This window comes from Mauremys reevesii, linkage group 7 (assembly GCF_016161935.1).
Source record: "Mauremys reevesii isolate NIE-2019 linkage group 7, ASM1616193v1, whole genome shotgun sequence".
Lineage (NCBI taxonomy): Eukaryota > Metazoa > Chordata > Testudines > Geoemydidae > Mauremys > Mauremys reevesii.
This window is the reverse complement of record NC_052629.1, coordinates 107,189,235-107,213,680: the sequence shown is the minus strand read 5'-3', so window position 1 is coordinate 107,213,680 and position 24,446 is coordinate 107,189,235. Positions and strand designations below refer to the sequence as shown.

Here is a 24,446-nt window from a genome sequence, read left to right as displayed (position 1 = left end):
GCAGAAAGAACCCAATGTGGTGTTCAGTAGAGCTGGCCAGAGGATGGCAATTCCATTTTGCCGGAACTTTCTAGGTTTCAAAATTTGGTTTTGTCCAAAACCTTAATGTTTTCATGAAAACGGGATTGTGTCAAAATGGCCATGTTTGGACTGAAACCTAAGTTTCTTGATTTGAGGAGAGGGGTGTGTATAGCTTGGCGGATAGGGCACTGCCCTGGGATATGGGAGACCCAGGCCCTGGTCTGTCTGATTTAGAACAGAGTTTTTCATCCTCTGACATAGTAGATCAGGTACTTGAACCAGGCTAGTACACCAACCACCAGGCTATAGCATCTGAGAATCACATATCGAAACCAATCCGACTCTGAGCAACATTTACCATTGTCAAAATTTCATATAGTCAGAACTGTTCAGACCAGCTTCAGTTTGCAGGTTCTACGCTGAATTAGCGCGGCTGACAATTAGAAATATCAGGTCAGATCTTCAGGTGGTATAAAATGATGTAGTGCTATTTAAGTCAATAATGCAACACCAATTTACTTTACTTGGAATAAGCATCTAGCTCATTCTTTTTTCATCTGGATTCATTTGTGTGGTCCCTTTTCTGACTATAACAAAGGCTTCTCCCTGTTTTTCTGACTCTGTGCTCTAGATTCACTAGGAAGAAGACAGAACATATCACACAAAGTAATTCACTGATAACATGGCACATATTGTAGATCTGGGACTGTGAGCATGGCCCTGATTATTCTTTTCCTCCCTTTCCTTTCCTTTTTTAGCCAAACGATTAATCTTCCTTTGTTTACTTTTGGCACCATAACTTAGTAACTAAAACTTGGAACAAGACTCTTTACATTTTATTTTGGTTTTATTGCCAGTTTTCTATTCCATACTTTCCATGAAAAACACCCAACACAAGTTCAACATAATCAGCTCCATTCTGCTCTGGAGGACTCTAAGATGGAAGAGGAACTGTCATTCCCCGGAGCAGTATGGACTTAACAGGATCAGCTACTTTATTAACTGAGTGCAGCCAGCTTGGGAACAGGTGGAACAGGGAGAGGAAAATGTACCGTGGTGGGCTCACATAGAAACCTGTAAAGATCACAGAAGTATTTCCCCTGGTTAAAAAACCCCCCAAAACTGTTTGCGACTGGAGTGAGAGATTAAGCAGTGCGTCTACCATAGCCCACAGCATGAACCTGCCAGCTGTTTGCATTGTCAATGAAAAGAGATCTGTACAGGTTACACAATCTTGCTTGTTCTTGACTGAAAGTCTATTGCGCTTTGTGAGTGGTGCTTTTGTAAGCATTCAGCAAGGCCTAACTCTGCTCCCATTGAAATCAGTGGGGAGTTTTACCATTGCATTCAATGGGAGCAAAGTTAGGCCAGTGCTGAGTGCTTTTGAAAACTCCATGCTATGAATGGCAATGTCCTTTTGTTACCAAGAGAGCACCTTAGAAGGTTTAGATTGCAGGGCAGCACAAGCAAATGTGAGTCCCCAGGTCGTTCTCAGCCCATCATGCTGTTGCCCTGATATTTGGGCATGAGGCAGGAGAATGTTTTCATTGTTTATTAACTATCTTATTCTGATATTCATATATAATAGCAGTTTCTAAACTCCATCATGGTGGGAAAATGAGCTCAAGAAAATGTAGAGATTTTCATGAGATTGCCATCCATTTCCCTTGCACCTGTCTGCAACTAGCTCCTCCAAAAACTGAAAACATGACATGGGTCCTATGCTTCAGTGTTATTAGGCCACTTTACCTGCATGTGATGTGAGTGTGTCCATATCAGAAGAAGGGGAAGGTGTGGCAGCCTTTCCTATCAAGTGTCAGAGGGAGGGGAGGACATTGGAATGGAGTAAACTGCTGGCCCTAGTCAGAAAGCTGTTATCTTCATGGATGTCCTTCTGGCAGGGATTCCCTTTGGATATGAAAGCACATGGCAGATTTAAGACTTAATGACTCAGCTACTGTGAAAATAAATTGAGCTTCTGGAATGTTGAAGCTGCTCAGTGGTCTCTTCTGCAAGTGCACGAAGGCAGATAATTGGGGCCTTACTCTCTGGCTTATATCTCCCGAAGACTAGGGGGCAGCATGTAGTAACATTAATTTCCCTGTATTGCAGTAACCTTCTCTGTAATAGTGGAGGAGCTGAAAAATTCTCCAAAGCAGAGAAGCAAAGTGAATGCTTAACATCTGGGACTCTACAAGAAGCTGTGTGACTCTGAACACTTCCTCCTATCCCCTCATCTTTCCCTTATACCTCCAGTCTCTGGAAATCAGATTTGCTAACGTGTGTGGTGTAGGAAATTGGGCCTCCAATTATCTGCTGTAATGTCTGAAAGCAAGAAATCTGGACAGTGAAGTGGTTGCACAGTTAGTTCTGAAGGCACTATATGCATTTCCTAAGTCTCCCAACCTTACGTAATAGTCACAGAAATCCCAGGCTAGCGTTGCTAACACTTCACCTCATCAGTCCTCCAGCCCCCTTTTTAGCTGTCAGCTTAAAATGTCTTTTTCTTCCAGGGCTGCCCAGAGGATTCCGGGGGCCCGGGGTCTTCGGCGGCGGGGGGCCCTTCCGTTCCGGGACCCGCCGCCGAAGTGCAGCCCGGTCTTCGGCGGTAATTCGGCGGAGGGGGGCCCCGCCGCGGGTCTTCGGGGCACTTCAGCGGCGGGTCCCGCTCCGTCTTCGGTGGTAATTCGCCAGCGGGGGCCAGAAGAAGCTCCTGCGCCCGGCCCCGCAAGAGTTTTCCGGGCCCCCCGGAGCGAGTGAAGGACCCCGCTCCAGGGGCCCCGAAAAACTCTGGTGGGGGCCCCTGTGGGGCTCGGGGCCTGGGGCAAATTGCCCCTCTTGCCCCCCCCCGGGTGGCCCTGTTTTCTTCCCTTGTCTCATAAAAGGTAATAATTGGAGATATACCAATCTCCTGGAACTGGAAGGGACCTTGAGTCCAGCCCCCTGCCTTCACTAGCAGGACCAATTTTTGCCCCAGATCCCTAAATGGCCTCCTCAAGGATTGAAGTCATAACCCTGGGTTTAGCAGGCCAATGCTCAAACCACTGAGCTATCCCTCCCCCCTCATTATGTGGCCTGAATTTATTCACCCAGTAATTTCTTTACATCACTGCCATATTCTGTCTTGTATTAATTATTTAAGTCTGTGAAGCATTTGGGGTTCAAGTTTATAGGAAAGATTTTATAGTGGCCAATCCTACAGTACTTACTCAGGCATAATTCCTGTTGGTTTCAATCAGAGTTTTACCCATGTAAGGTCTACAAGGTCTGGCGCTTAGGAGGTGTCATACTATTTACAACCCATTGCTTCTAAAGTAAAATTAGCTGAGGAGGAAGAAATTTCTGTCCTCTTCTGACTCAGAGCTTTGCTTTAATTTCATGGAATTCAAGTTCCATTCCAGAAGCTGGAGTGATAGTCTGGATGGGGAGGTCAGAAGGTCAGTCGGTCAGTCAGTCAAGGTGAAGTTGGCAGGGAGATGTAGTGGGCTAAGACATGATTTGCTGTCCCAAACTGGCTAACTGTGTCCAATAGATGGGTTCAAGATGAAGAATAAATGAAGAAGCCTTTATTATCAGAGGGGTAAGAAGGAATGGTTGAGCAGATGGATGAAGACTGCCAGAGAAATAAGGATCTAAAAATTAACAGCCTGGCAGGAACTGGTAGCCTATTATGCTCCCTTTGAGGCAAAGAATAAGCCAGAAGAACCCCCGTGTGCTACCCATAAACCAAAGGTGAAGTAGGTTTAGCATATGCGTGACGGCACAGAAAGGTGTTCACTGCTGATAGGTCTCAGTCTGCTTACTTTAGGCCTTTGAAGAGATACCATCTAATTAAGCCAACCAATTACTCAAGTGAAAGGGTCCTTTTATTAGCTCTTTAAAAGGGGGTCCTGGCAAAACAGACAGTGCCTCTTAAATACCTTCTCCCATCCATTAACTCTAATTAGTCCATTAAGATAAAATTAATTGTTGTGTGCCACTGAAAAGCCAATATTAAGGCCGCTTTACATTAAACCCCCATGGGTCCCATGAAAGCAGAGTTCTTGCAGGATAATTAAAAGTGTACTATCAGCTATAAATAACTTTGTCGGAGTGAACAACAAACCATAAACTATTGGATTAGATTTGTAACAACAACAAAAAAGCAATTGCATTTTTAATGCTATGGTATATATACACTGTATTATTTAGCAGCGAAGGAAAGAGGATTCTGGAACGGCCTCAGAATTGTGATACCAATCTCTCACTCTATAAATCTCAAATATAAATATAAAACTCAACCAGGGTGTGTGTGGGAGATAACACATGCCTGGGATACTCTGCCACAAGGATGGACCTGGCAATTTGAAATCTGTACATGCACTGGCCAGTCTCTCACACCTCATCTCCCTGCCTCTGTTTGAAGCTGAGCTCCTTCCACACGGTGTTGAGTACCATTACGCCTCACTGACTTCATCCTATGTCCTATAATCACCATCCAAGGTAAAGCTGTTGTTATGGACAAGAGGCCCAGTTCAACCCTAGTTTAACTCCTTGAAATTGATGGAGGGTTGACATTTGTCCCATATGATTGCGAACAGATTAGTTCAAGGAAATCTGGCATGTGCCAAATAAAGGAGTAATGTGCTGGTCACCGTAATCAGAAACATTACGTCCAAGAAATTAAGAATTGTACCTTGTGGAATAAATGGCATATGGGTTCTTATATCCATGCTTCGGGTGATACAGCATGTGCAAGCCCCTTCGTTTTCAGTTTGAACCAACTTTTATCAAACAAGTCCTAGGTTTTACAAAAAGAATTATTCATTTTTTTTCTGATTTTCACCCTACTTTTGTATCATTCAAATATATAAAAGATAACTTGTTTTATTAGGAAAATATAATACATGGCATGAGATATATGTATTACGATAATACATTAGTCTGTGTGTAGATGCAAAGCTGCCTGTTGAAGTAAGACTATGTATTAGTCTAGAAGATACACACAATAAACAAACAGGCGTGCATGCAAACTCAGAAATGCATGCGCATCTGAATGTACTGATGAATCTCACCCCCACCATGTACACATTTCAAGCTGTTAGCAGATAACAGTTTAAAGATCTGACACACTAAAATGGGAAGTGTGATGGGGCGCCTGCCCCACACTGGGCTCTAAGGGATTAATAGAGCCCTAGGGAGGCTGTGCAGGAGGCAGCCAATCAGAGAAGGGCTGAAGGGAGCGGCCAGTCAGGGCCAAGTAGGCCCATATAAAAAGGGAGCTGCAGGGCAGAGGAGGGTAGTTCTCTGCTGGGAGCCCAGGGAGGAAGGGCTGTGTCTCTGGAGGGCTGAGAGAACTGCCAGCATGCTGGACAGAGCAGTGCTGCTAGCAGGGACCAGGGGAGTGAGAGACAGCTCCTGGCTGGCAGCTGGGGTTTGCAGGCTGAGGTGAGGGCAAAAAGGATGCAGGGTCCATGAGGAAGTGGCTGGACAATTTGCTGCAGTTGCCACTAAGGGAAGTGGTTGAATGGCGGACGGCAGGTCCCCCAGAAGGGAGGAGCACAGTGTGTGGTATGGCTGGAGGATTGTGTCGCTGAAGAGGATGCTGCAGTCCTTGGAGACCCGTGGGTCGTAGAGCAGGAGTGATGGTGGTGAGCCACCACTCAAAGAGGGCGCACTCACATGCACAGCTAATTCTCAAGACAGCCAGAAGGAGGCACCACAGTGGTGAGCGAACCCCATTACAGGAAGAAAACGAAAATCTATAGCAGAATACGTTTCAGAACACAAGGAAGTATTCAAAAGTTTTCTAAAAAGTCCAAAACAGAAGAAAAGGATGAAGTTGAGAGTATGCTCTGCAAATGGTATGGCCCAATTATTAAATGTAAATATTTACAGGCTAATAGTTCTAAGTCAACAACAATAAACTGTTTTTCAAATGAAGTTTTATTTGGGAATTAGAGATTTTATTGTTTTCTTAAACTCTGAGGTGACATTGTGTTTTGAGTTCTGTTTTAATTCCGCAACAAACCACACTGAATTCCATTCATCAAAGCATGAATCTACCGAATAGTTTCCCCCCTTGTCCTGCCATCCAAAAAAATAAACCTCAATATTTACCCAGAAAACATATTAATAGTTTTTTCCACTAATTTTCACCTGTTTTTGTTGTTGGAGTAATAAACCCTGATAAATTCCAGTGAAAAATTAAAATAAAACCCCCAAATGAAGGGCCCAAGCATGTGGTGGACACCCTTCAGCACTCTGATTTTGATTACAAAGTCACTCTCTGAAACATGTCCAATTTATAAGAAAAATGATATCGAATTAGAATGTGTTACAATTTCTCAGATTGCTGGGAGCATGTACTGTGAAGGATGAGGAACCAGGGTTACCCACGAGTAGAAGTACCAGACAACAAAGCTTCACTCACTAAGAAATCAGCTTACATAAATCCAATGTGCCTTCTATTAAATTGTACATTTATAGATAAGCTCAAGGTGCTCTCTGAAGGGCTAATGAGCACTTAAGGGCTCAAATGAAGACTTAAGTGGTATGTGGGACTTGTGCTGGATTTTACACCTTTAAAGCATTACAATGCAATATGCCAGTGTTGCATTTCATCTGCAAAGCTCACCTGCTATTGCATCCAAATAGTTGCCTTAAATTCACCTGGCTCTGGGTTTTGCATTTCCCACTTGTGGTCTCCTGGCCTATGCAAAGAATAATTAATTTATAACATCTTAAAGGGCATCATGTTTTGAGAAGTAACACCCCGAAAGGGGTTCTTTTTGATGATATAATTAAAGACACTTCATCACATTGGGTAGGTACAAATTTCACCTCCAGGACCATACATAGTTTGTATTTGCAAAGTCTGTGGCTATATCTACACTACATAGCAATGTTCCCTCTATTTTTTTACATCCAATACAAGGCAGAGGCACAATTTCTGCCCATCTCGGAGTATGGAAGGATTCTCTCTCCATGCAGACTGCTCTCCACGCTGAGCAGCTGGAAATCCTGTGTTAATGCCATCACCTTCTAACTCCCAGTGGCATTTCAAACAACTTTAAAGTAAACAGAAGGAAAAATGTGACTCATCTCTGAGCTGACCATATCTATTGTCAGGGGTTTAAATAGGAGGCTGTGTGTGGTCTGATGGCCAGCGTAAAGCACTGGGAACCTGGATTGCAATGGGTGAACCTCAAAAAGTTTGGTTCGGAATCCCCAAAAGTTCAACAGCTGATCTAAATCTTCTGAGGTTTCCTTCTTGCATTGTTTTGCGTCCTCTCCCTCCACTGACTCCAAATGGAAATCTGCCTCTTTCTCCACCCCACTCTGGACCTAACACCAAACCCTGCTTCCCTTCCTTGAAGTACACTAAGCTATAGTCTCTGTTTACAGAGCTTTCTTCCATTCCCAGACCCCCAACAGGCCCAACTTTGGTGATATTTGCATCTTGGGGTCCTAACAGGTTTGCAAGGTCCAGGCTGGTTTTCCTGTCCATATTTTGTATTATCTGGGGCTCCAAAATAGCAAGGGTCACATATGAATGGCACAAAAGTGTCTTCAGTAGGAATCACCCTTGCATCTATCTAGGTATAGATAGCACCCCTATCAGCTTAGTATCTGAGCACCTCCCAAACACTAATGAACTTGTCCCATCCCCACCATCTTAATGGAGGTTTTACAGAAGGGAAATTGAGGCACAGAGAGATCTCATGACTTGTCTAGGGTCACATAGGAAGTTTGGAGTAGAGGCAGAAATTGAACACAGACCCCTGGAGTCCCAACTATAAGACTATCCACATCACACCTGAAATAAGTCTGTCTAGGATACTGGTCTTCTATTACCCTAGCATCTGGGCACCTCCCAAACTGTAATTTATTTAGCCTGACAACACCCCTGAGAGCTACGGAAACATTCTAGCCATTTTACAGCTGGGAAGTGCAGCACAGAGAGGCTAAGAAACTTGCCTCAGGTCACAGAGGGAGCCAGTAATATGGTAGGGATTAACCCGAAGTCTCCTAACTCCTAGAGTAGCACCCTGCCCTTCTAACTAGCCTTCCTTTCACCAAACTGATCCTTTCATGCCCTGCATTATACATGAGCAGCCCTTGGGCTCTTGTCAGTATGGAGCATCCTGCTCCAAAGCATCCCAGAAGGTAATGTGAGCACTGTCCCTGGAGAAGTCTCAATGGAGCCCAGAAAGGGGGAGATTTGAGCACAACCATCATCCCAAGATCAACACAAGGAAAGCCTGGCTGACCCACTGAGGAGCTGCACAGCCACCCCACAAAGTACCTACTAAAAATGTCTTCCTGTAGCCTGTTGGAGGTGGTGGTTTCTCTGCTGGACAAACGTGAAATAGCCCATTGGGCTGTGTGGTACTGGAATATCCACAGCACAGTGCTACAGGTGCAGCATGCTATAAAAATCACAGAAGCAAGAGTGCAGGAAAAGCTCCATATATATTTTAAAAAATCAGCTTAGAGCAACCTAATATGCCTTGTTTCTCCCTTGCCTAACCTTCTGCAGAGCCTGAGGAGCTACTTTGCTTTAAGGGCTGGAACTTCCTTAGGGCATCCCAGCTCCATTCCTCTCAGAAGCAATCCACTCTCTAATTAACATAGTCCCTACCCATGGGCAGGGCTTCCCCTATAAAAAACCATCCTCCATCTTGGGAATTCTCTCTCAGCACTTCATGGACACACAGTAGCTAGCTTGATGGTACAGCAGATGACTAGAGGCAGAGAAATAGGCTTAGCTTCTACTTATTTATTTATAGGTAGAATTTCCTACTAGTAATGCTGCTCTTGAGAAAGAAGGGAGGACAATATGGGAGACTTTTCTCCAAAAATGGCTGCTTAATTTCTCTGTTCACATTTTAAATGGTGGTGAAGAGAGGAGATGGGGTGAGCATGAGCTGAGGGTGCATCATGTGTCCAGCCCCCACTCCCTCAATCAGAAGAGAATGCCCAGAGGAAAATAAGGAAGGCAAAACCCAACCAAACCTTCTTTAAACTCTAGCTGGGCTCACTGCTTCCTCATGTAACTTTAGCAAGTCTCTTGGCTCCCTTGTGTTTCAGCCTGCGCAGCTGGAAAACCTGAGACCACCCTGGAAACCAGCTGCTCTATCTGAGCTGACTCTTCCTGGGGAAGTGACTCACAAACACAAATCCCAAGCTCTAGTTCTCTCTCTTTGCTGGAAGGTTGGCCCTGGGCTCCTGAGTGTGTAGCAGGCCCAGCCCTTTGAGCTGGAACTTTGACTTCTCCCTATGTAGCTCTGATATTACTCCTCTCATTTGCCATTACTACCCTTTTTGCTCTCACCAGAGTTGTGAACCACAGTAACAAAAAAGGCAGGCGGTTCCCTTTAAGATCAGAGTTTCTGTCCTTCCATTATCTGCCCAGTCCATGCTGGGGCAGTTTTCACCTTCAGAGACAGAGATCATGTTTCAACCAAACTGATTGCTTGTTCTCTGCTAGTCCAGGAAATAGAAGCCCCAAGTGATGCTCCAGCTCAGTTCTCCCGTGTAGTAGTAGTAGTTATTTGTATTGCTCTAGCACCTAGGAACCCTAGTCATAGACCCAGGACCACACTGTGCTAGGTGCTGTACAACTACAGAACAACTAATCTAAGTATGAGGCAGGAAACAGCAGCATGTTGCCCAGCCACACCCTTTTTGTTCAGTCAGAATTGATCCTTTGAGCCACCTGTGGCTGATGGGACTTTCTCCTTCTGCTAATCACATACAAGCCTCCTTCAAATGGTAGACAATTGCATTACCTGCTTAGTCCATCTGCTACTAATTTACTGAGGAGCCTACGCTGGCTTGATCCTCTGTGGGCAGCAAATACATTAGCAACTAGTGATCATTTCTGTTTGGTCAGATCCTGCCCCTCCTCCTCAGCCACAGAGAGCCCTTGCTCGGTGAAACTGTTGCAGAAAACTGCTGACAGGAGCCAGGCTAGCCTTGAGTAGTCCACACTCTTTGTGTACCACAGAGCACTGTTCCCTGGAGAATTCTTGCACTGCACCACACCACACCGGGTTGCAGTGGGGGTAAGGGTGGCTGGTGCCACTGAATGCACAGCTATATAGATCCACTAGCTATTCTTCCCTTGGTGTGGGATCATCTGACAGTAGTGGCGGCTGGACATCAGCTGTGCTGCTGTCATAGAAGGGAGATGCTTTTTTCTTTCCCACCCCTGCGGAGATCCCCTATGAAATAGCCCAGACACGTGGCTTGGTGTTGGGATCCAGGAGTTTGTCCTTAAAATGAATTTGTGCATTACATCCAAGACAATAGCAGTATCTGGCAAATGCATACCTGAGAGGAGGCAGTGTGGTCTAGTAGATAGTTCACATGCCCTTGTTCTACAGCTCAGGGCTTCATTCTCCAGGGCTACCAATCCTGCACCTGTCACCAGCACTAATTCCATTTTAAAATACAGAGGCTGGGGTTCAAGTCCCAGCTGGGCCCTGGACCAGCTGTATGTAGCCTCGGTCAGATCACTGCTCCTCTCTTTCTCCTCCTCCTCTCCTTTGTCTCTATTGTCTGTTTATGCTGTCAATGCTTTAGGGCAGGGACTCTGTGTTTGCATCTTGTAATAAGAAAAGAAAGACCGTGTGGATGTGGGATATTCATGCGCAGGGCAACAGTAAGGAGAACCCAAGATACGCTCACTTAACGCTAACAGGTAACCTCTGCTCCTGGAACTGAACCATGGGCAAAAATCCCCCCTAACCCTATTTGATTAACATCTTTACCCTGTATGCTCAAGGAAGGAGCAGCATAATTAAGCTTTTAAGACAACAAATCTGTGGTTGCAAGCCATTCCCCCTTCTCTTTCCCCCGTGAGAAACAACCTGCCTCAATTATTAACAATTGCCTCTGCAGTAGAGACCTTTTGACTTCCTCGCCACATTCACCTTTAATAACAACAACTTGCTTAGAGCCATCGCCTCTGAAGTCAGTGACCTCTAGGGCTACACTGGGCAGCCAGTAAGTTTGGGGAGCAGCACAGCTAAACCCACAACAGATGGAATATCTGCGGCTTTGCAGTGTGTAACCACTCTGCTTCCCGCCCCACTCGCTTCTGCCAGCTTCTACAGACCCATCCACTTGCTACTGCAGATCCAATCAGGTAAAACAAATGCAGCAGAGGAGGAGGTGGCCCAAGCATAAGCGGGTTGGCCAGAAAGCGCAGGAGTGGAGGGAAGTCCTACGTTCTTAAAATGTTATTGAAAGACAAAACTTTTTAAAGAATAAAATGCAGCTATATTTTTCAAGTAAAAAACGTGCTTTGCTTTATAATCAGAAGAGAGCCTTTTTCTGAAGAAACAGGGACAGATTCTGATCTCTGTGATGCTGATGTAAACTCCATTGAAATCAATGCTGTTTGATCAATGCTAAGATCAGAATTTTTCCACCAATGTTTAAATCTGAGGGATCTTTAACCTACAAATCATAAAGAGGAGATTTCCAACATTTCCAAAATACACTCCATGGAAACCTTTTCCAGTTCTGTTATATTCTTGGAAGAAGTTCAGCTGTACTGTGTCTGTTCACAAAAGCACTAAAACAGACCTCACTCCTGTAAACAGCTTTCATCCCTTTTTCAAGGGAAGCAAGCTGTTTATGAGCCACTGTTGGAGCTACATTTACTTGACCGACAGCCTGAATGTGCAAACATTAGGCTGCCAAATAGACAAAATTTCAGATGCCAGTAATGAAGAAAGAGCATGCATATTATAGACGTAGTGCACGTGTTCAAAAGCATCAGTCTATCAGGCTTGGGGATTAAATCTGTGTTAAGGGGCTTTGATCTATTTTAAAAGTTAAATGAATTTGTTTCAAATGTGTTGCTAATGAAAAAAGAAAGAGAAGAAAGTAACAAAATTACAGCTGTAAATCTGGTTTATTTGATTAATTAAAAAAAAAAATCCAGAGAATGACCCTGGGTCTAGGCTCCACTTTACTCACTTTACGCAAGTGGCCTGCTCTTCGCTGGATTTCAACAACCCTACAGTAACAAACCAAAGCCCGGTGCTGCACATTCACAGGGGCGTGTGTACTGGCATACATTGAACGTTTCCTCTTGTGGGACCCTCCTGCTCTGATCACCAGGCAAAATTCTCATCCGTACGTGGACTTTATTGAGGCTCCAGTTAGGCAATGTACTTGTCTAACTTTTAGTATATGGCTAGTCTGAGTTGAGAGTTCACTCCACATCTGCCCCACTTATTCTCTTCTGCCCTGCTCCCCTCCCCTCACCTCCCTTCCCTTCTCTTTTAGCTGAAATCTTTGTAAGTAACCCATCCAATCCCCACAATCCTGTGGAACTAACATGACATTTGCTGCTACCACATTGTTCACACTGCTTGTGAGTTCTACCTTTTCCCCCTGCCTGTGTCTGTCTTGTCTATTTATTTATGTTACAAGCTCTTGGGGGCAGGGACTGTCTACTGTGGTTGTACATAACACAAGAACGAGGGGTCACCAAATGAAATTAATAGATTGCAGGTTTAAAACAAACAAAAGAAAGTATTTGTTCACACAACACACAGTCAATCTTGCCAATGGCTGTTGTGAAGGCCAAGACTATAACAGGGTTTAAAAAAGAACTAGATAAGTTCATGTAGGATAGGCTCATCAATGGCTATTAGTCAGGATGGACAGGGATGGTGTTCCTAGTCTCTGTTTGCCAGAAGCTGGGTACGGGTAACAGGGGATGGATCACTTGATGATTACCTGTTCCGTTCATTCCCCCTGGGGCCCCTGGCATTGGCCACTATCGGTAGACAGGATACTGGGCTAGGTGGACCTTTGGTCTGACCCAGTATGGCTGTTCTTATGTACAGTGCCTAGCTCAGTGGAGCCTCATTCTTGGCTGGCCCTGAGGCACTGCCGTAATAAATTTGATTAACAATAATTGCAGAGAAGAGCTGAATTGGAGGTCTGGCTAAGTATCAGATAAAGAGCTGATGGTAAAAGTGTGAATAAAAGCATTGAGATGCCCATTCCAGTTACTTTCATGGCTGCCTCCCATAGTCTGCACATCTATCCCTCATCTCTCTAGTATCTGGCATGGCACAGTTTTGGCCTGACAGTCTCAACGGTGTCCCTTTGAAATGTTTTCTAAGAACATTCTGTTTACAAGCTAGCTAGTGTGTTACATACACTAACATATTGTGCACCTCTCTGCTATATCAACAATAGTGATTCACTGTATTTATTATTAGGCAAATGATCTATAGAATTCCAGTAGGTTTCTTGCTCCACTTCAATACACAAACACTGATCATCCTTTCCTTGGTTTGGCTGTTTCAAAATGTACATCACTTACACTGGACCATCCATTGCATGTATTATCTCTCTACCTGCACTTTAGCCTTAGCATACTGCACGTGGACACCGCACTCAGTCTCCGAAGTGAGAGTGATTTTATCTTATATGACATATGTGCTGGCAATTTCAAGGAACAACACAGAGTGCTGAGGATACAGCTTCCCGATTATTGGTCAAAACTAGGTTCTGAATGCTAGTTGGGTGAAAGTCACCACCGTGGCTTAGATTAATCTCCCCTCTTTTAAATGCATTTTAAGGTGCACAGGCTGTTAACCAGGCCCTCTTCAATGGAGTGAATTTCACCTTCTAAGTATATTTTTGTGTGACTTTTCTTTGAGCCTTTTTAGTGGTCCTTACAAAAGGGAAAGGGGGAAAAAAGTGATAGGATGGTTTGGGGCCTCACCAATGAGATCTGGAGCCTATCACCCCTAGCTTACGGATTTGAATCTGCCCCCAGACAGCAGTGACTAACCATTTGTACCATTTGATAGCTGCTTGGTGACCTACATGAAATGGAGATGATGGTTTCAGTCCACTTCCTAGCAGCAAGTGTCTGTACCACAAAGCCACCATCACCAGTGGCACTAATTGGTTAGACCCTCTGTCAGTAGATTCATCCTGGAGGCAGAGGAATAAACATATTCTGGAGATTAAAGTGCCTTCTCACCCCATTGTTGATCCCTATTCCTATCTTGGTGGAGTGGGGCAAGTGTGCATTTCTACTGCCCATTGTGCCCCACGTCTCTTGCTAGAGGACTTCATTCTGCAGGGCTATCAGTCCTGTACCTGTCACCGCCACTAAATCCACTGTATAGATAAAAAAAAAAAAAGTCTGTGTGTGTCAGGGGAATCTCCCATGGAAATGAACAAGTATGGAAGAAATTAAAAACTGCGTGTTCTTTTTAGCTGTTAAAACCAATTGTTCAAATGTAACGTTAGATCTGGTTTATTTTAAATGTAATTTAAGTGCCGGGTAGACCATAACAGCCCTACCTAGCATGGAACTTTGGAATCTGGCACTTTATAAATTTTAGATTTTTGGATCTACTTGAGCTGACAGAGCCCTTGTGTGTGTACTTATTGTGGCACAAGTACAACATGTATGTGCAGTCAGTATTTGTGGGGAAAATCCATGTGAAATTTCTTTACTGGGCAGTGACTGCACGTGAGCTGTCGGTGCTTTGCAATGTTAAATATTGTATCCAGCTTAAATGTTTTAGATTTTAGCTCAGCCACGTTGCTCGCTGATCACTGAGCAAATGCCCAGTCTGGATCGGGCAAATCAAAGGCCAAATCCCACTTGCCTTATTCATGTAAACCTTCCTGTGGCCCCAACTTTCTCCTAAAGACCTGTAGATAAATTTACTCCCAGACTCAAACTCTGTGGGATCCCCACACCATGTATGTGAGAGGGATGCATGTGTTCACTGAGAGAGGAATGTGCCACTAGCTGAGCAAATGGATGACCAGATTGTCCCCTTCCATAAAGATATCTGTGGAAAGGAACCTGGACTTTGTTCCAAACTGTCCCATCAGAGGATTCTAAACCCTCATATATCGTGAGACCTACTGGGAAATGCCCTGGGCCTTGGGCCATCTGCACAGAGGCACGGGGTCTCCACACCATTCCTTGGACCACTTAGCACCACAACCTCAGGACTCCTGTCCCATATAGTCCCTGCTGCTGGCTATCCCCAGTCCTCTGACTATGGCTCACTGTGTGCAGAATGGATCACCATTGTGGATGGGAACCCTGTGGACTTTTGGGTGGTCAATGCCCAGGAGGGACAGCAGCGTCTTCCCAGCTCATCTCCTCCCAGGAAGTCTGAACTCCCAGGTGAAAGCACACTATATGGGGCTGCTGATATCTTCCTTTTGCTTCCCTCTAACTGTTTGAGCAGAGAAGCAGAAGGGACTATTTGGGCCTAGCAAATTTATTGGAGCCAAGTGATAAACCCCGGTAACAGGAAGGTTATGATGGAAATGCAGTTCTGGCAGATGCTTAACTGCCCCATTTTCCTGCCATCACTCTAAAAACTGTGGCAAAGGCACCCTTCTGTTTCTCCTGAAGTTTTGTGACTGGAGACAGCCTATGAAACAAGTGTTTGCTGTGCCTGTTTCCCTCCCCCAAAATAGCAGCTTCTTTTCGACCATTATCACAACACATGGGGCCCTCTGGGCAAGGCAAATGAAATGGTTCTTTGGGATACACCCCAAACTTAATTAATTTGTTTTCCTTAACAGGCCATATCTTTAGCTAGTTGTAAATAGGCATAGCTCCATTAGCATCAGTGATCTAGCCCAAAATGTGTGTGTAGGTGGCAAGGGGACGCTTAGGCCAGAGCAGCTTCCTACTGCAGATGCGGAGCCCAGCTGAATGTTCCTTTCCATGCTAGCGGTTGTTTTGCATCCGTTTACATTTTCAAGGCCATCTCTACAAAAGGAAAGGACTGGACTCTTCCTTTCTAAAAACTAAGTGAAAGCTGAAATTTACATTTCTTGGCTGCCCAAATCAGGAAGGGTTCATGGGTAAGGGGGTTTGAGGGGCCTAAAGGCTGGTTCCACATACGGCTAACTCTTTTCCCCACAGTGCAGCGTGCTAATGACCATCTGTATTGTTGCATTTCTGAATCGGATTTTAATTATTAATACCACATAGCTAAATTTGGGGGATCTACAGTAACTGCCCATCAGGGGACAATATTGCAAGCACTAGCCTCGCAATGGTAATTGTAAGATAAGATGTATTTCTAGCAGACTTGCATTATTGAGCTCTTTCTAGAAATTTGATTGCATTTAATTAAAAATTATTGGTTTAAATCTATTCCATATGGTTTTTCTTTTACGTATTAAAATTAAAAAGTGAATCTTCTCATCCGTCAGTTTCAATGCCCCCCACCCAATCACAAACATTCAGAACGTGGTGGTTTCCGGATCATTATAATTCTATATCCTCTTCAAATTCTGTTAATTAAAACTTTAATGAAGATTTGCACTGGTTCATTCATCAAATATGTAGCCCTTCACCAATATACTGACCGATGCTAGCTACCAACACCATGTAGGTGAATATAGTGAGGACAGGAAGTGCCACATGTGTTACATATGTGCTGTGTCAAAGAAGTCAGGGTCTCAGATGAGTGAAATAAGCATCATAATAAAAGTAGGCCAGGAATTTTAAGTTAATAGAATCATGAGGTATTCTGTGGCAGGGTTACTTCTCGTATGATTCCATATTCTAAGGTTTAGGTCCCTTGAAGTCCATTTTAAGAAGCAACATTTTAACTATATATACACACACATACACACACACACAATATGTATAATTACCCTGTTTTGAGATTAGACTATTCTGTTCTAACCCAGGGCATTGTGTAACTGAACTATATTGTTTACCCATTTTGATAATCCATTTTGGGCATGGTCTTTTTCCATTTTGTACAGCACTGAATACATGAATGAAGCTCAATAAAAACTTGTTAGCAACATGCACATCTCTGCTTCCCAAACAGCCTTCTACCGAGAAAGGGGCTATTTAGAATGGCCAATTTTCATTTCTCCCCTAGCAGCAGAAACAGCATACACAAAAAACAACATGAAATATCATGTTCAAGCCTTGACCTTGAGACTTCCTTGAGCCAGTTCTGATTGGCTTTTCCCCTGGAAACAAATATGTCTAAGTCATAGCAATTTACGTAGTTCGATATTTTTACCTTAAAGAATAACCCAAAATGGGTGGTATGTCTCTGATACAAACAAATGGCCCAGTTGCAAAGCAAATGTCAGTTTTGTCAATGGAAATGGAGCTGCTGAAAGGAAAATGACTAGCGGCTCATTAGTGAGATCTGACTAATGTGAGCTTCCCCAAGCAGTTAATATTTTGAATTCCTGCCCCATGCAAAATGTTTGGGAGGAGGAGATTTGAAAATACACATTTCATGAAAAAGTGAAACATGAGTGTGAAACAGCTCAGGGGGAAAGAACAAAAGGTACATTTAAAACACGGTTGGAAGACTCATTTCATTCACCCCAGATTTTTCATTCAGTTGCTTTTCCTTTGTTTTCCCTGTTACCTGTTCTAACTGGAGCCAGTGGATTAAATTCCCTTCTCCTTTACGCTAGTCTCACCCCATTGGTTTGATTATAAAATGCTAATAGGGAGGTTATGGTGGAATATCAAGGAGAAGACAGATGGTCCCAAATAGAGTCACACTAGAACAAATAGTTACAGCGAAGCTCAAAATTCACAAAATGCAACACATGCAGTTTCAGACAAACCATTTATGTAATTCATTCAGAAGTCAGATGCTGCCAAAACTCCATAATGAAAGACTTTAAAGCAACTTAATAAATTTATAAACTGTTCAGATTAGGTCCTGGTTTGCTTGGCATTTTTTGGTCCATATTTAATTGCTGTACTTTGAAGGATAAATTAAGTACACAATGTTGCATATGGAAATTGGCAAGAATGATGAAATGAAAGCAGAGATTCCAGGACCCAGTAAGATAGTTTGTATCTGTAATAAATTCCATTCAAACAAGAACTCAGAAATATTGCTCATAAAAAAATAGATCCACCAGAATAAAATGATTACTTTTAAATGAACTTTGTTTGACTTATGTCCTCTGCCCAGATATGATCATCCAATTCCACTGGGTTTGTTAATATGTGTTTACAAAAAGAGTTTCAATACATCTTAATTTAGTCTCTTTTCACTGATAATGGTTTATCTTGTATTCTTCCAAACTCTTTCTTGAAAGCATTGCCTGAACAAGGAGAATAAGCCAAGCAAAACGGAGGATCTGCCTATGACACCTAACAGAGGAAGTCTTGATTGGTCAAGGCTAGCAGGTCTTACATAATAATTTACTACAGTACCTTTCTGTTTCCTGGTCTGTGGTTTGCTGCTTGTTCTCAAAGGCTGTGAAGCTGCTCATATCCACATAGCCGTCATTCTCATTAGCAGCAGATAATGCCCTACTGGGATCTTCAAAAAATTCTGTAAAAGTTCCTGCTCTGGTTGGTCTTCGAGGAGGAATTTGTATATTTTCATAATCAGAGCTCACAGCTGGAATGTTCTCATAGTCAGAAGTATCAGCATTAGGGAATGAAATAGACCTAGGTTTAGTTAAGGGGAGTGGCATGAAAGGAGGTCTGGATCGATCCTCAAAGGACTCCACTCTCGACACACTCCTACTAAAGGTTTTGGGTATTCCTTTTCTTTTACCATCCTTGTAGAAAAGAACAGTAGAGGGAGACTCAGAAGCTCGCAGCTTCCCAGTATGGGACTTTAGCTGAGGTGAACTACTCAAGCTCCTTCTGTCCAGTTCCATAATCCTAGAAGTCCCATGATAGCTAGACTCTGAAGAGGACCTTGAAGAGGAAACATTAACATCTACATGGACCTTATTTTCTGTCTTCTTCTTGAATTTTAGGGTGAGAAACCTCTTAAAAGATGATTTCTTTTTCTTAGTGTACTTATCAGGAGATTCGTTCTCTATTAAAAGTGAGGGGGAACTTTTAGTGATTGGCTTTTTGGTGATACAGGCTAGTTCAAAAGGAGGTGGTATATCAACAACTGAGGATGGGGTGGACACACCACTTGATGAAAGGTGATTCCTCTGTGAAAAGCTACCTGAAGAACCAATTACACAGGGCAAAAAGAGGTTGTCTTCTGTTCTCTTTATTCTATTGTCATCCAATGTAGAGCCATCGGTTTCTCTGTAAACAGAGACTGGTATATCTCTCCCTTCTACCGAGTAAGACCGTGGGTATAAAATAAAGCGTCTTGACGTGGCTGGTAAGGCCCTATTGACTTCCATTGGTTTTCCTTCCAATAGCGGTAAGTTATTGGTTAAATATTCAGTCAGAGAGTCATCATTTGAGGACTGTACTTCCGTTTCTGGTCCAGTTTCTTCTGGAACAGTTTCTGGCACATAGCCAGGCACTTTCCCAGAGAGTGACCTTGTTCTAGTGACTATACTTTTTCGATCAATGGATAGCAGGTTGTTTTCAGTGTCTACAATTAGTTCCTCTCTTATGCTGTAATCACATGGAATATCTTCTAATTCAGTCGGCACCACTTCTCTAACATGAGGGGTTGCGTTCTCTGAGGGCATCACATAAGGATCATCTAGAGAATCACTGGTTGTTTCTCCTTCCTCAGGTACAACAACCACTTCAGGGACTGCTAAATACTCACTAGACTCATGTTCGCTAGCACAGTCTGCTTTATATTTTCTTTGATTACATCTAGCTAAATCTTCTGCTGTATGGTATTTATCCTCAACCGATGCTTGTTCAGGTGGATTTGGGGAGCTTTCTTCAAAACTACTATGACTGACCTTATTGCCTTCAAGGACTTGCTCATCTGATTCAGATTCTTCCAAGACACATTCATTGTCACCACAATCTTCAACAAACACATTTGGTTTAGATTCCACTTCCAGCTCTGGCTCACTAACAGTTTGAGAGCTGGAGAGCTGGCTATCTTTACTCAAAAAAGTCCTTTCCAGTTGCAAATTCTCATCTAAGTTTTCTTGGGGTGATTCAGTGACATCTTCATTGCATTCACTCTCAAAAGGAACAATTTGACAACTATCATCTATATTCTCTGCTTTCACCACTTCTTCCTCTTTTTCAGAGTCTTCTCTAGCCTCACATGTTGTCTCTGATGTTTCCTCCTCACTCTTCATCTCAATGGTTTGGTACCCATCATCTATATAGTCTTCCCTTTCCACATTTGTTTCTTTGTCACTATCTGGACTTACTTTTTCTTCTTCAGCAGCAGCTTCACTGAAAGAACCTCCCAAATCCTCTTCTGCATCAGGTTCATTTTCTTTCAGTCCTAACCCAATGTCTGTTTCTTCTTCATCAACATCATCAGGAATTATATCAGGATTTGCACAACCATAATTTACTAATTCCGTTTCTGTACTCAATACAAACTCTGCATTATCATCCAGGTCACCATTGTTTGGTGGACTCACTTCTGTGTCATTGTTTGATAGCTCATCTTCTAAAGTTTGTGGCAGTTCATCATTCTCTTCTGGTGTTGGCTCATCATCTACAGGTAAATGTGTTAGAATAATGTCTTCACAGATATTGCCCTTCAAATCCTCATCTCCATTCAAAATCTTACAGTTTTCCAGGTTATACTCATTATTGTCCTTTACCAGATCGAGGTTATTAAATGTTTCCTCAGCCTCACCTTTGAAATAGTTTTTGGGGTCATCTACACAGTCCACGTCTTCATCCATATTCTTAGAAGCAACATCTTCTACTTCAAGGGCTCCTGAAGACACTTGACTAAGTGCTTCAGACCTGTCACAGTCTCTCATTTCTGTTGCTCCAGCTGAGTCTGGTTCCACAGCATCTGAAGAATCATTGTCCTCGGTTTCAGTTATTTCTGGATTACAGATCTCCTCGTCATTAGCTATGCTATGATCCTCTTCCTCCCCTGATGCTTCTGCAGTTTCTAAGACCTCATTCTCTGCAGATGACTCTAAACACTGGTCGTGTGCATGTTCAAAGTCATCACAGTCTTTATCAGTCAGCTGAGCTTCAGGAACTACAATGTATTCATCACCAGCCTCAGATTCCGAGCACTCAATGTTGCACTGATTTCCTTCATACAGCTCTCCATCGGGACATATCAGTTTTCCATTTGTGACTTTATTTAAGTTATTGTTGGTATAAACACTGGATCTCCCCTCGGTGTCAGCTGAGAGTTTTGGCTTGGGAGCAATGGGTGGTTTTGGACCCCTAGACATAGAGTTTGGATTATGAATAATATCAGGCCTTGACAATGAAGGAGGAAATTTGGAGACAGCCACGGAAGAAAGATGACTGATAATCTTTGGTTTTGGTGCTAGTGGTGGTTTTGTGAAGTCTGGAAAAGAAACAAAGAAAAGCCATATTAGCAGTTTGCCATCCTGGTTTCAACAAATATCTATTCGCTGGTTTAATAGAAACATAGTGGCAGTGAAGCCACCAGAGAATCCACCCAAATTAACTTTATTTGTTTATAGTAATTTTGACTAGAATTGTAGTGTAGCTGGTTCATAGAGGAAAATGGTGGCCCGAAGCACTGAACTACAACTCCTATGAAGCACTGGAGCCACTCAGGAGGACACAGTTTAATATTAGGCTGAGCCAAACAGAAACTTATCAAGACAGGAATGTCAAAATTTTTCATTTCAATCAGAAATGTAGAAAAAATGTTTCAATATTTCCAAAATGAAATGTTGGGGTTTTGACCAAATGTTTTAAGTTTTTTGATGTTCAGATTTTCAAATAAAAATCAAAAGTGTCAGTGGAAAGAAGACACTTACAAATCTTTATTGGAACACCCAGTTCCATCATAAAACAGTCTTTCAACAGAAAAAAATTGACCAGTTCTAGTTTTAATCCATAAAAATGCAGTGCAAGCAATTTGTAGCAATGCTTTTATCTGTATTGTAGACTGCAAATAAATAAATAAATAAATAAATAAAAATCCAATGCTCAGTTTGTTCTGCCAGCAATTTAAATGGTTAATTCAGACTTGTAAAACTGACATGAATGTTTACCAGCACAAAATCTATTCTCCCACCTTTACTATGGTGACTGATAATGAAAAGCTGAATGATATGTTACTTGCTGGTCAACTAATTTATTCACCCAGGGTGAAAGAATTTCTGAAGGCTTGGTTAAGTCTTTACATTAATTATGTAGCTGAGCTACAACACACTGAATGGAATCCCTGTACCCTAAAATGAGGAGAGGTAATTGGTGTCAACTTAAGTTCAGTTTTCAAAATGTATAACTTCTTCAGTTGCTTCACTGTTCAGAAGACACAACAACAATGTAAATGACGATCCCACTTGGTAAGCAATTCTCTTTTATTTAAAGTAAATTTTGGTGCTCATAAAAGTTGAACATGGATGGCCCTGGAAACTGAAGACCATGTTTTAGCTGAAGAAGACCATAGGACACTGCAAGCTTTTTCCAGCCCACCAATATAGATGCCAGTATGTCAACCTGGGCTTGCCTGGCCACCCACCTATAGGGTGAGGTGGTATTTAATTATCCATGTACATTCAGCCCTCTGGTGGTATACTGCCAACAAGAGAGCCATTTAATGCCAATTTGTGGTGAGTTTTGTGATGTAGAGACTCATTCACTACAAACTAGACTGAGACCCTCAGTTCACGTCACACAGGCCACAGAATAGCCATCAGATGACCTGGGCAAGGCATGAAGCAGTGAGGTTGAGATGAAAGGCTCACTATCTCATCACTATTCATATGAGCTATCCAATCACCTTTCTCAAACAATTTAATTTACTAGTTCCTTATCTGGGGGGAAAATGTGTACAGTACTAAGGTCCTATTGGTACTTTAAAAGCCCATTGTTAGGCTGTATTCATCCCAGCATATGCCAATGTTTCCCTGGTGACAGAAAGTTTATTCAGAGAGGGGTTGGAGCAGTTCAGGGTATCTGCAACCTCCCAGTCTTTTTTGGGGGAGAGCTCTGAATTTGGATATCAGAGCCCCCAGATGGGTGCCATTGACCATGCCAGGGTTCATGGCCAGTGTGACTAGCAGTTGCACTGACTCCTTTTCCTAGCACCAGAGCTTAAAGCTGCCTTCCCTTGTGGAACTGCCCAGCAAGTTAGCAATGAACTGCAGTTTTGTAATACCCTGCACCTCAAGCATTTCATGGACACTTGCAACATTTTGTGACAAAAGACATTTTACCAAATGCAATTTTTGGTGATGATTTTTAGAATGCTAAAAGCATTGTTTTGAAACACCTTAATCAGAGCCAAGAAAACTATCCTGATTAAAATCATCTTTCTATTGGGATTCCCACCAAACCCAAAGATATTCAGAAGCGAAACTGCAGGGCTGCAATATTAAAATTGTCAAATATTATCCTGCAACTTTTTGGATTCACCAAGACTTTTTCTATATTAGTGTTAATGGCCTATGTGGACTACAAAGCGTTAGGTCTCTTTGATACAATTTGTGGCAAGCTATGTGATTTGGGAAGTTTTCTACATGGTATCACACACACTGCAGGCTTCTGAGGTGAAATGTCAATTTCTTGCACTCTAGGTTTGCGTTTAACTATGCTGGTCATCTAGGTAAGCACCAGAATAAAGTGACTCAAGGATGGGGGATCTAGTCTGTTAATGAACAGCAGATACATCATTCACAGATACATCATTCACGCCTGTATGTGGACATGTCAGGAACACAAGCCAGAGATTTACAGGTGCCCTGCTCATCCCTGGAACAGGTTCAGCATGGAGAGCATTAGTGCAAGTTGCTATATAGCCCAGGCAAGATGTCTCATTTCTGTAATGGAGGAGCCACCTCAATGAGGGAGAGGGGAGGAGAGCATCTGTGCTGTGCCCATTCACACTGCTCCCCTGTGACTGCCAATCAGGTGGTCAATATGTGCGAGATGTGGTGGTGGTCATCGTGCCTGTGATGTAGACATATCTGCCCACTGCTACTGGACTTGAGACCCCAACCTGTGCCACTGAATAGTCAACAGATGGTGACAACTTTACCTCACAACCATCCTGGACTGGATTTGACCCAACAGCCTAGAATGGAAAGGCTCCTTATCCCATAGTCTCCATGGTGCCCCATTTTTAATCAAAAGTCATTTGAATTACTATCTCAGAATACACTGATAACTCCATTCAACAAAATAATGTTTTGCTCACAAGTAAGATTTTATATGGCACTGCTCCCAAATTTCTGCAACCAAGGTTCTGTTTCTTAAAACACATGCATAAGTAAACATTGTTATTAGATAAAGGGTATATTTGGCTTATTGGATTTTCAGAGACATGACTGGAGTATTTTTCTGACATTCCTACCCTTGCTGCAATTGCTTCTAATATGCGGGTTGATGCTGTTGATTTGCATTCTTTGTTTTATTCAGAAAACAATCTTCACAGAACCATAAAGCCACATCTTGAAGCCATTGGGATTTAAGAACTGAGTTAAAACTGAGCAAAGGATCTCAGAATTTGCCCCATAGAAATTAGAATTAAAATAAATTTGTTCATTGGGTCATCCATCCCAAT

General features: G+C 42.8%; 1 protein-coding gene across 3 annotated transcripts in view; it reads right to left on the bottom strand.

The window, feature by feature from the left end:
• Positions 1 to 24,446, bottom strand: part of FGD5 (FYVE, RhoGEF and PH domain containing 5) — a 153,048-nt gene that overhangs the window by 116,980 nt on the left and 11,622 nt on the right. For all 3 annotated transcript variants that reach the window (XM_039482230.1, XM_039482233.1, XM_039482231.1), the window contains exon 2: positions 18,239 to 21,251. In XM_039482230.1, coding sequence (XP_039338164.1) covers positions 18,239 to 21,251 — 3,013 coding nt within the window. The remainder of the gene's footprint in view (positions 1 to 18,238; positions 21,252 to 24,446) is intronic.